This window comes from Octopus sinensis, linkage group LG12 (genome assembly GCF_006345805.1).
Source record: "Octopus sinensis linkage group LG12, ASM634580v1, whole genome shotgun sequence".
Taxonomy (NCBI): Eukaryota; Metazoa; Mollusca; class Cephalopoda; order Octopoda; family Octopodidae; genus Octopus; species Octopus sinensis.
Genome location: NC_043008.1, coordinates 58917461 through 58930991, shown reverse-complemented (window position 1 = coordinate 58930991; position 13531 = coordinate 58917461). Strand labels below are relative to the sequence as shown.

Here is a 13531-nt window from a genome sequence, read left to right as displayed (position 1 = left end):
CTAGTTAAAGATGAACTCGTAGTTAATACAGGATCTGTAGAATGAGTAGGTATTTACAATCAGTAAGTTAACACTGCACATGGATAGAATACATTACGTGCTCATGAATAATGGTGGGGTACGTACTCATGGTGTGATTATATAATACAGTATTTTCTCCTATCGTTCACGTTGATTCTTCAATATATTTCTTTTAAAATATTAAAATTTTGTTTATATATGATTTGAATCATTGGCAAATGTCTTTTCTTTTGATGTCGTTTTTTCCCATCATCCTTCAAAGTTTCGATGTTGAAGTTTTTAGACTACTGACTGGTCGTGATGTCATGTGAGAATCGAAAGAATCTGACCGCTGTCTGCGATAAATACCATCTCCTAATTTTGTGCAGAGGTAGCAAAGCGAAATGCGGAATTTCTTGCGAAAATTCTGGCTAAATATACTATAAAGCACTGGATTTGCTGCCGAATTTATATATGAGAGGCTAATAGAGAAAACCCTGTACGACCAAGTACTCTCGAACTTTTTAATAGCAAAAGTATTATAAAAGAGAAGAACTTGTGGTGGAAGATAGCTGAGCACATATATAATTACACAAGCCATTAACATTTTCACAACACCCCTCCTGGCTTTGACGGCTTCATGAGATTTTTCAGATTTACGATTATTTTCAGTTCGCATCTGGAATCTTGTTGTTAGTTCTTTTGCGCTGACGAACAGTCGGCGGGCGATTATGGAATACAATACAATCTGTATGCCTATTGGAAAGTAAAAGTATAAGAATGCTTCAGCGTATTTGTAGAGCACCCTGTACATTATGTCATAAGGTTTTGGAAACATCAGCGTGCAAAATATCAATTTCGAATGTCCAAACAAAAGACCATTGAAAATCACGGTTGGTAACCCGCAAATGAGCGCTATTGGCCAGATACAGACTATTGTTAGGATAACTTTCTTCTTGCTGCAGAGAATATGAGCCTTGATGGGATATACAATGGCTATAAATCTGAAAATAAAAAGAAACAAGAAACGTGTTACATATTTAACATTTTTTTAAAATAGTAATACAAGATTCATTCGAAAATATTATGAAATCACATTCTACTACAATTAAGATAAAACATATCGAGTCTTTTATACAACCCAATTCACTTCCTTTCCATGTGTTGCTACAAAACTACTTTTCTTTTCACTAATTCTACTATTTCTATACAATTTTTAGTGAAACTGCAAATCAGATGTTACAGTACTTGTTCCATTTCTCCTCGTCATAAATTCCTCCTCTATTCCGTTTTCTATGCTTTTGGAATCTCATCTCATCATATGGCTTTCCTATTTTTACTTCTTTCATAGGTAACATTTTAAATAAAATACTTATGTGTTGGCTTCGACTAGTTATCAATAACACTAAATGTTCTGAACTGCTCTCAACGTATTTCCTATATTCTTGGATCAAATTGATAGAAGTATCATAACTGCTATTTTCGTTACAATTCATCCCAGGATATTGCTGCTAAACACACCGCCATTATTTTCAATTCCTTAAAATGCTTCCAAACCTCGATTTGGAAAGCAGCGGTTAATTATAAATAACCATGACCCTTGTTACATGAAATATTTGTAGATAACGAAAACAATTTGAAATATTTACTGAGTAAAGCAACAACTGTGGAGGCGCGTGGCTTAGTGGTTGGGGTGTCAGCATCATGATCGTAAGATTGTGTTTTCGATTCCTGGACGGGGCGACACGTTGTGTTCTTGATCAAAACACTTCATTTCACGTTGCTGCAGTCCACTCAGTTGGCAAAAAGGAGTAACGCTGCGATGGACTGGCGTCCTGTCCTGATGAGGAACACATACGCCATAGAAACCGGGAAACCGGGCCCATGAGCCTGGCTAGGCTTTAAAAGGTCGCAAGAAGAAGGAGAAAACAACAACATGTTTTCTTTATAACGGTTGTACGGGGCCTGAACGTTTGCAGTGAAGGGCTAGTCGATTACATCAAACACAGTGCTCAGCTGGTTCTTATTTAATCGACCCCGAAAGAATGAAACGCGAAGTCTAACTCGGCAATATTTGAACTCAGAACGTAAAGACAGATTACTTGTTTCAAACTTTGGAACAGGGACAGTAGATTTTTAGTGGATAGAAGTCAACTGCATTGACACTAAGATTCATTTTACAAACACTTAATAGTATTTCAAATTCTGACATAAGGCCAGTAAGATCGGGGAAGGGGTTAAGTCGATTACAACACCCCACTAATGCTCAACTAGTACTTGATTTATCTTCGACCCCAAGAGATGACTCGGCAGAATTTGAACTCAAATAGTAAAAACGGACGAAATGCCACTTAGCATTTTCTTTCCGGCGTGTTAATAATGCTAATCATTTTGTGGAAGTTATCTATGGTAGTACCAGGTCCAGAAGTGCTCTGAAACACTATATAGTTAACCGTCGTCGAATGCCAAGAGATTTCCCGACATTATCATCTTACCCATCACCAGATTTCTATATATTTCCACCATACAACTTCTGACTGTATTGCTGAACTGGTAGGGGGCAGTGAGCACCTGACGACATCCCAGATGCCAGCAATGCTTTCTACTATATACAAAAGGCCCAAAAATTTTGAGCGAAAGGGATTGTCGATTATATCGACTCTAGTGTTCAATTGGCACTTACTTCATCGATCCTGAAAGGATGAAGATCAAAATCTAACTCTATACAACTCAGAACATATAGACGGACGAAATACAGCTAAGCACTTTCTTTGACATTGTCGATATTGTGGGTTCGTAATTATTATAATAACGAATATTAATAATTATGAAAATAATGGATATTAATGATAATTATAATAATGATATTAAATTTTAGCCACAAGGGCAGCTAGGGAGAGGGGATTAAATCGATTTCATCGACCCCAGTGCGCAACTGGTAGTTATTTAATCGACCACGAAAGGATGAAAGGCAAATCTCGACATCGGCGGAATTTGAGCTTAGAACGTAGCCGCAGACGAAATACCGCTAAGCATCTCGTCCGGCATGCTAACGATTCTGCCAGCTCGCCACCTTAATAACTATTATAATTATGAATGAAAATGGCTTTTAATTTAGACCCAATGTTATGAATATTCAACAGTTGCGGAAAGTCGACACTATCAACCCCAGTGTTTAGTTCGTACTTTATTTTTTTATGTTTTGGAATGATCAAAGTTGATCTGAGTGAAATTTCTACACAGAATGTAATACGCCAAAAAACATACTACATAGCAGATATACATATATATTACTTACTCTAATACACATACACAGACAGACAGACACACACGCACACACACACACACACACACACACACACATATATATATATATATGATCGATCACTAGCCACTACACAGTCTTTATTTTCTCCCCTTTCTTGTTTCTGTGTTCCTTTCTGTGGAAGAGCGTAGGCTCGAAACGTTTTATACTTTTCCACTTCCCGAGCGTTATACTAATACATCTGTTTGTTGTCTACACCACCTGTCTTCGTCTTTTGTTGTTTTTTTGTGAATTCTCCCAACATATATACACACATACACAAACATAAGCCCATATACAGTATATTTCTTTCTCTCTCTCTCTCTCTCTCTCTCTCTCTCTCTCTCTCTCTCTCTCTCCCCGAATCTTTAAAGATTTTGCCAAATCCTCACATGTAAATGAATGCGATTTCTACAAAAACTGAACACGACTTACATATTTATTGCTATTTAGCAATATTCAATTTCCGATTGGAGAGTGGTCTGGGAAAAATTCAAGCAATAAATATCGATTGATTAATGATATACCACATCTGAACTCCCTGACTCTACCCCAAAATATGACCCTATCTAAACGACAATCCACACAATTCTAGCTTTCAGGATTTTTACAAAGTGGGAACCTATTGAATTGAATAATAGAATGTACAACAAACGTTCAGTAATAAAGAACGATTTACTGGCAAATATTTTGCGTAAAATGAGATAGTCAAACAGTTACAGAACAGCAGAATCATCAACACGTCGGACACAAGGCTTAGCGGCATTTCTTCTGTCATTTGAGCATTCTGAGTTCAAATTCTACCGCGATCGTTGGCACGGGGATATAGTTGAATTGTAGAAGACACTAGCGCTGGGTGCAATAAACGGTTAACTGAAACTGAACCATGAGGTTGGGAATTAAATCTCTTACTATTCAACCATTCCTGCTCCTTATATTTTTGTCAGACAGAATACTAGTCAACATACGCGGAAAATTGCGTCGATAACATCAGTATAACAACAGTATTGATCCAGAACAATCACACCGCTTACACAATAGCCTGTTTTCAGTTTCACTTGAATAATCCAAAAGCTTCGAGTGACTGACTTCGCTTAAAATGGTTCGATAATATAAACAAACACATTTACTTGTTATTTACTCCAGGAATATTGGAGAACGTATGTTTTTGGCACCAGAAATATTGTTTTCATTCGTGTACAAGAGTATATGCAGTATGATATCGCAGAGACGGCCTGATAGTATAATAACTTATATTACACAACAAAATTCATGGTAAAAATGAAAGACTTGTCTCCATGTTAATATATTTCTAGTTACTGTAAAAGAATAGCATGTAGTGTAATAAGATCTTGTTCAAAAAGAACATAATATTGTTTCACGATTGGAGTGGAGCTGAATACAGAAGTATTAGTATTGTTAACAGAAGTAGAACGGGACGTTTGTCGTCTATAGAAAATGGATTCAACTGATATTACGTCTGTGTCGTGATTAAAGATCTCTCAACAGCGATGTTTAAACGCCTTTCAAATTGAACATATACATAAATACTGAAACTTAGTTTCAAACACACACACAATCACATGTACATATAGGTATACGCAGAAAAAATTATATATATATATATATAATATATATATATATATATATATATACATATACATATAGTTATATATATATATATATATATATATACATATACATATAGTTATATATATATATATATATATAAACATATATATATATATATATATATATATATATATATATATATATATATATATGTATATATCTTTTACTCGTTTCACTCATTAGACTGCAGCCATGAGGGACTGCGCCTTTTTTTTTAAAGCCTGGTACATATTTAATCGATGTTACTTGCCGAACAACAGTAAATTTACGGGGACGTGAATACACCAATGCTTGTTGTTAAGCGGTGGTGGGTGTGACAAAGAGAAACAAAAGTACACAAACACACACACATATATACATACATACATACATATATGTATATATATATATATATATATATATATATATATATATATATATATATATATATATATTCATTGTTGTCTATAGAAAATGGATTCAAATGATATTACGTCTGTGTCGTGATTTAAGATCTCTCAACAGAACGATGAATAAGCCTTGCGTAAACCATGGTTCGTTTTTCTCCCTTACTTTATTATCATCTTATAATCATCTCATAATAATGACTTTTATGACTCATATTACTGCCTCAGTCAATCTAAATGTATATATTTGTCGTTACCTCTCATAAATAGCCTTTTTCTATTTGCAAGGTGCATTTTCGTTGATTTTTCATATTTTACTCCTACATTTCCACCTGTATTTTATATTTTCTTTTCGTAACATATTTCTACTATATATATATATATAATATATATATATATATATATATATATATATAATATATATATATATATATATATTATATATAAAGGGATTTATATGATTGTGTATAGAGGATATATATTATTCAAAGGAATTCCAACTCTGATTTTTATGTTTTTTTATATTCTTTATAAATTTAATATAGAATATAGAATATATATATATATATATATATATATATATGAGACGGGCTGCTTTCATTTTTCCGTATTCCAAACCCACTCACAAGGTTTTCGTCGGACCGAGGCTATACTAGAAGAAACTTGTCCAAAATGTCAGACAGTGGGAATGAACCCGGAGCCATGAGGTTGTGAAGCAAGCTTATTATCACACAACGACGCCTGCACCTTTTATGCATATACTGGATGGGACTGGATTGCCTACGTTCAGTCCACGACACGTCGAAGATCTCAGCTTGTTCTCTTCACCAGCCACGGTCTGATGTGTAGGCCGTGGTTTTGAGCTTGACATCATACTAGTTTGATGATCCTACTCTGACACACAGGCTTGACATAGCTGGGTAGAGAGGTATACTATTTTATACTCTTGCCCAAGAATAGTTATATTGATTACCGCGACCCCAGTGCGCACTGGTACTTATTTCATCGACCCCGAAAAGATGAAAGACATATATATATACGTCAGTAAAGGGGACAAGGTCACTAGTCAGCACCAGTATTGCTGGAAATAAGAGTAAAAATTCTCTATAGACAACAAAAGCACTATTTTTGAGTTTTAACTCCTATTTCTAGCAATACTAATACTGATTAGTGCCCTTGTTCATTTTAGTGATATATATGTATTTACCGTTAGGTTGTAAAATTGCGAATTAGCTGCCCATATTATATATACATATTACTTTAATGAAAATATTTAAAATGATCTGATAAGCTTGTCCTGCTTTGGTTTTCTTTTCCTTTTTAATTTATATATATATGCACAAGCACACATATATATATTTCTTATAATATGCCTAGCATATCTATATATAGATATTTTATATCAACATATATCTATATGGATCTATGTACATGCGTATACATGAGAGTGTCTCTGTCTGCTCAATTTCTCTCCCACTTACACATTCTCTCTCGCTCTCTCTGTGCGTATATATCGATAAATATGATGCATATGGACGTTAAATAACGATGTAATGTTATATATATATTATATATATAATATATATATATATTATATATATATATTATATATATATATATTATATATATATATATATAATATATATATATATATGTATGTATGTATGTATGTATGTATGTATGTATGCATGTGAGTTTTTTGTGTATGCAGTTAGAGATATAAAGCGAGAAGCCTTCACACGCATAAGTGTACAAGTGTCCGCGTGTGTCTTTGCTTCTGACTATAATACATAAACTATGTAAAAACAATATATTTTGTTAGGGTATGTTACTCTTATTTGATAAAGCTCGAACAGGACATCGGATGAATGAAGATACGAGGATTCAATGAAGGACGATAACTTAATAAAATATATATATATATTTGATTATAAAAACTGAATTAGTTGTTGTTTCAGGTTATAGCGATAACGTGGAAGAGAACATGGTCTATAGATTATAAACGTCGTGGAAACGTGTTCATGCCATTTTAATACTAAGATCTTTCAGATGTGATATTGCTTTTCTTTTTTATCAAAATGCGAAATAGTTATACGTATATAATTCATGTATTGGCATGAATCCTTTTAATATACACAGCAATGGAAAATTAGTGTTGTTTCTCACACTTTGTGCAGTCATTGTAGGAAAATGAAACCAGAGTCACGTAGTAGATTTGCCAATATATTTAACTATATTCGAACTATTCAACATAACAGAAGGTCAAAGGTTTGCGTGTATGAAGAAAGCGAAGAAGACATGATATTCATTCGTGTGCTTCCAAAATTAATGAAACCGTTTCATTGCATTTTGAAAAATGGGGAAAAAATATATAGTGGATTCATTGTTTTTGTAACGCAGCAAAAATAATGTTGAAATCTAATTATATCCACTGTTACGTTTGCTTGCGTTCTGAGTTCAATTGCTGCACGAATTCACTTCCTATTTCCACTGTCCTGAGTCAGTTCAATAAGGATTTACGATTATAGAAAGGGCTACAACTTTTATAAACGATGTGTCTGTCTAGTCTTAGTCCACTGATTAAAATCAGCAAAAATTATACACTGCAGCTCAAAATTTAAATATTCTTTTCTACTCTGAAATTTTTGGGGAAGGGGCCAGTCGATTCGAGCGACTGGTACTTAATTTATCGATCCAGAAAGGATGACAGGCAAAGTCTACCTCGGCGGAATATGAACTCAGGACGAGAAGAGAGAGGAAATACTGCTACACATTTCGCCCCGACATGCTAACGTTTCTGTCAGATCGTCACCTTTCAAAAGTTTAATATTACGAACAAATGATGAAGGAGAGCGGAATATTTTCCTGGAAAACCAAAACAAAACCATCTCTTTGAATGTGTCCAGTAAATATTTTACTGTGGGGGAGATATATTGTCGAGAAAGAGTACTACTTAGTCTTTTAAAGCGTTACTATTCAAACAGAAGTAACGACTCGTGTATACATTGTTTCACACGAAGTGCTTTCTCTCTAGCGAAAAGATTAAACAGTAACAACACATTTTCATAATTAGTTTCTGTTATTTTGAGGAAGTGAAATAATATGTTTGTATAAACTACAATCACTGATTTCATAACATGAAAGTGTAATAATGGAAAATACTAAAATACTATAAAGCAAAATCCACGAATGTCCCCTAAACAAATTGCTAACAAATGAGAGATATAGTTTGATAAACTATTTCAAAATCACATATACAATAATATTCGGTATACTATCTCTCTCTTTTTTACTCTTTTACTTGTTTCAGTCATTTGACTGCCATCATGCTGGAGCACCGCATGCGTCGGAAAAAATTCTTTCGGTTATTTCAAATCTCGCCGAGGTTGTCTTTGTTTTCTAGTTTTAAAATAAAGTACCATGGAAGTAAAGGGGCCGATGTTAACGACTTGTTCCTTAACTCCTCAAAATTGCTGATTTAGTGTCAAATCTTGAAACAACTATTGATTTCAAAATTTAACACAAGCTGAACAATTTCAAGACGAGAAGTTAAGGCGATTTCCTTGATCTGAGTGTTCAGCTGTACTCAGTTTTTCGATCCCGAAATGGATGAAAGGCAAAGTCGAGCTCAGCAGAATTTGAACTCAGAATGTAAAGACAGCGAACATGCAATTAAGCATTTTTTCCCGGCGTGCTCACGATTCTTCCAGCTCGCCACCTTAAACTTGAAACAAGCATAGTTTTAAATCTACTAGCCCAGTGCAAGTGATATCAGCAAAACATTAAATTTAATATTTTGTAACGTTACTTTACGACCTGAAATATAAGTATGCTAGATTCCACTTTGACATACTTCCTGCTCCCGTCAACTTCATTTACTAAATTCCTCTCTCCGTAATGTATGACATAGGAAATGTAATTATCATGTTATATTTCGCATTTACAGCAATAAATGTTGTTAACTGTTATTTGAGGCTGCCTTCAAGACACTCATTTAAAATCCGACATAGTTATATGGTGGTGACAATTTCATAAGATTACCATAAAGGTGGTATCAAACTTACACCCTCTGAGGGGAACGGAGAAAGAAAATGCAAATTTTCAAGGAATAACAGTTATTTAAATTGCATATATAATTCCAAGATTAACATCAAAAACCTCAACGCTTATGTGAACAATATTAATGGGAATGTTAGAAGTTAAATAGATAATGGTAAAGTATACATTTGTGACTTCAACGACAACAAAGTCAATGTGACAAGAGTGACAGGTATTAACAGCGTTAATAGAACGGTAGATTGCCAGAAACGTTAGCACGTCGGGCGAAATGCTTAGCGGTATTTCGTCTGCCGTTACGTTGTGAGTTCAAATTCCGCAGAGGTCGACTTTACCTTTCATCCTTTCGGGATCGATAAATTAAGTACCAGTCACCCACTGGGACGATGTAATCGACTTAATACCTATGTCTGCCCTTGTTTGTCCCCTCTATGTTTAGCCCCTTGTGGGTAATAAAGAAATAGATACATTGCCAGAATCGTTAGCCCGTGGGATAAAGTGCTTCGTGGTATTTTATTTGTAGTCTTTACGTCTTATTTTCAAATCATAGATTTTCCTTTCGCTGCGGCAAAGTCGAAAAATAAGGGAAGATATAATAGCGTCAAGGTCGAGTTACACAATTAGCTTTTCTTCAAATTTCAGGTGTTTTGCCTGTGTGAACCTACCAGACGTTTGTCTACTTAAGAACATCTCCGTCGCCCATCATTTTCGCTTGGCCGACCAATCTACCTAAGATCTCACCGTATTTGGCCTTACCCTAACCATGGATCCATCAACTCTAGACTCCGCCTGGAACACCGTTACATTTTCATTCTGCGTATTCAAACACCTTCCGGACTCAACACAATCACCTCTTCTCAGTTACTTCCCCCATAACACCTTAAAAAATACTCCTTTTTATTATTCTTTTATTTCTTTCTAAATTCTTTAATAATATGTTATTACTTCTGTTACTGATTCTATTTTCTTACCGAATTTTTTTTCTTTTCTGTTGCTGATTTCTTCACATTTATTTTTTCATTATTACCAATCTTTATTTTTTATTATTTATTTGTATTATTTAATTTTATCCTTCAATTTAAAAAAAGTTTTCACTATTTATTTATATTATTGTTTAGTTTTGATATTCTTATACCACACACCACACACACCAAACACAGATCTGCGTGCACACACGCACAGAAACAACACACAGACACACATGCAGGCATGTACATGAACGTACATACACTTTCACACACATATAGAGGTACACACATCTCCACACGTACACACACACACACACACACACACACACACATATATATATATATACAACGATAGAGACAGAGCGACACAAAGACAGATACACACGTACCCATACACATGTGCACATACATCTACACATTCTTACTCCGTCTACACATATACATATACATACATACACACACAGTTACAACCACACAGACACGTTAACACGCGCACAAACCTACACACGTGAATTTATAACCACACACACATGCAACCATAATACAAACTCTAACACCCACTCACTCAGACACACACACACACAGATGCTACCCTCACACATAAATACTGACCATTTACACAATCTCCTGTGCCAGCAAGCACTTTCTCTTCATTTCTTCCGGTCATTTAAAAAATATGATTACACGTGATTGTTGGTGATCTTTTTACGCCTTTGTCTTGAACTCTCCGGTTTTTCCTGTTTCCGAAGCAGAACTATGCTCGAAGCGCAAAACTACTACTCTTTTCTTTCTCTGAGCGTCTTATTAATACAATGCTTGTGCTACGTCCACACGTTAGTTTGTTCTGATCTTTTTCTCTGTGCTTTTGAAGTTACTACATATATATATATATATATATATATATATATATTATATGAGTGTGTGTGTGTGTGTGCGTGTGTTTGTGTATGTATGTATCTATACATACATATATATATATATGGACAACAGTAGCATTCAAATGAATCGAACAAAGTCTCAGATGGTTTTACATGGGACCAATTCCGCAGGGTAGAGATTGATTATAAGAGGAATCGATGTGAGCAGATATGGAGGCAATTATGCGGATAAACAAATTAAATATAAGAGCTTCGGATTGATATAGTATGTAAGTGTGTGTATGTGTGTGTGCGTGTGTGTGAGTGCGTGTGTGTGTGTGTGTGCATGAGTGAGTATGTCTGTATATGTACGCATATATACGTATGCGAAAGCACACAGATAGTTGTATACAAATGTATATCTATCTATCTATCAATCAATCTATATATATACATATTTATTTATGAGATGAAAGTTTAAGAGAAAAAGATGTAGTAATGTGCGCAAGTGTGTGTGTGTGTGTGTGTATGTGTGTGTCTGTGTGTGTGTGTGTGTGTGTGTTCGTTTTGTTATGAATACATTTTGTTTTGTCCTGATATTACATACCATTATCAATTTCCTTCACATCATTACGTTCACATCTCACAGGAATTATGTACAGATATTATTCTACAATATATATATATATATATATATAATATATATATATATATATATATGTATGTATATATATATATAATATATATAATATATATATATGTACATATATATATATATATCTATATATATATAATATATATATATATATATAGATATATATATATATACTTAGATATATATACATATATACACTACCATATTGCCATTGTATGATCAACCTAAATGTTTCGACCACAAGTAAATCTATATTTCGAACGCATGATTGGTTTTTTTAATATGAAGACAATCGAGCTTGGAGCAGAATAATTTATCTAAATCAGAATAATTGTGATGGAGAATGCGTAAATCAACTCACATAAAAGCATCTGAATACACACACACACACACACGTTCATTTATATACATACGTATATGTTTGTAAGTGCGTGTATACATGTATATATATATATATTATATATATATATATATATATATATATATATATATATATATATATGTATGTATGTATTTCTAAATATACACTCACATGCACACATTTATAACTGAATTATGTTTGATGCGTATATCATAATAAAACTGAAGCCAAGGTTACAGATATATGTATATTGAACATACAATCGTAACCTTCATTACAGTTTTAAACGCATAAACTTTGTATCGAAGTTTCAATTTATTAATCTGTACCGTCAGCATTGAACCAGAGTGTAAAATCTGGTTTAAACCTATCACCCTTAGAATACCTATACTAGAAATAGAATATGTGAACATATATCACAAACACACATTCTACGCTTACAAAGAGAATATGCAAGAATTACATGAATATTTACTGTAGCATAGATGAAAGTATAGAATAAACTCGTAAATCGGAGCGAGCATAGAAGAAATCTACTAAATATCACTAATAATATATTACAGACATTTAAATTAAAAGTTTCTCCTCATTACCGTACTACATATATGTAATGAAATGAATAAGCTATTAACGGCAAATGCAGTTCATTAATAGCCTGGCAATCGTAAAAGCATTAAACTTCACGACTTCTGTTGTCGATTTACCATGCACTTAGAGTTAGGGGAAATTGCAATGCACTTCACTAGACAATAGGAAAATGAAGTAGGTAGTAAGGTATTAGTTTCATTATTGAGATCACTTTTCCTGTCATGTTTAGTTTTACGCCAAAGATTCTTCCACAAATAATGTTTAATGATCGAATCAATACTCCAGCATAACGCAATGTTGAAGTAAATTCGTTGACAACCATTCAAACCTATAAATAAAGGAATAAAGAAATTGTAGATGATGTGAAAGTCTAACGGTCAAAATTTACCTCGTCAGAGCAACGTGTTTAATAATCACATTGACTCTGCATGTATTAAAAACGCAGGAATATTCGTCTATATCATCTCATACTGTATATTGTAATTTTCCGAAGTCTGCTTAATATTTAGTTATCAGAACAGATACCCGCTTCAAAGTAATGTGTCTGGTGTCGTTTATAATGAATTTAAAGATCGCTGCAAGTTGCGTCAGATAATAAGATTATTAGAGGGCCAGTAGGTAACTAATCTAAAGTTGGACATCGCGTTCATCTATTGTCATGTATACTCTTTTACTCTTTTACTTGTTTCAGTCATTTTGACTGTGGCCATGCTGGAGCACCGCC

At 33.9% G+C, this 13531-nt stretch overlaps 1 protein-coding gene across 1 annotated transcript in view; it reads right to left on the bottom strand.

The window, feature by feature from the left end:
• Window positions 1-270: 270 nt before the first annotated feature.
• LOC115217931 (neuropeptide receptor 15-like) overlaps window positions 271-13531 on the bottom strand; it is a 257119-nt gene continuing 243858 nt past the window's right edge. The window contains exon 2 of the mRNA XM_036508023.1: window positions 271-1004. Within this exon, the coding sequence (XP_036363916.1) occupies window positions 278-838 (561 nt within the window). The 5' untranslated portion in view covers window positions 839-1004 and the 3' untranslated portion in view covers window positions 271-277. The remainder of the gene's footprint in view (window positions 1005-13531) is intronic.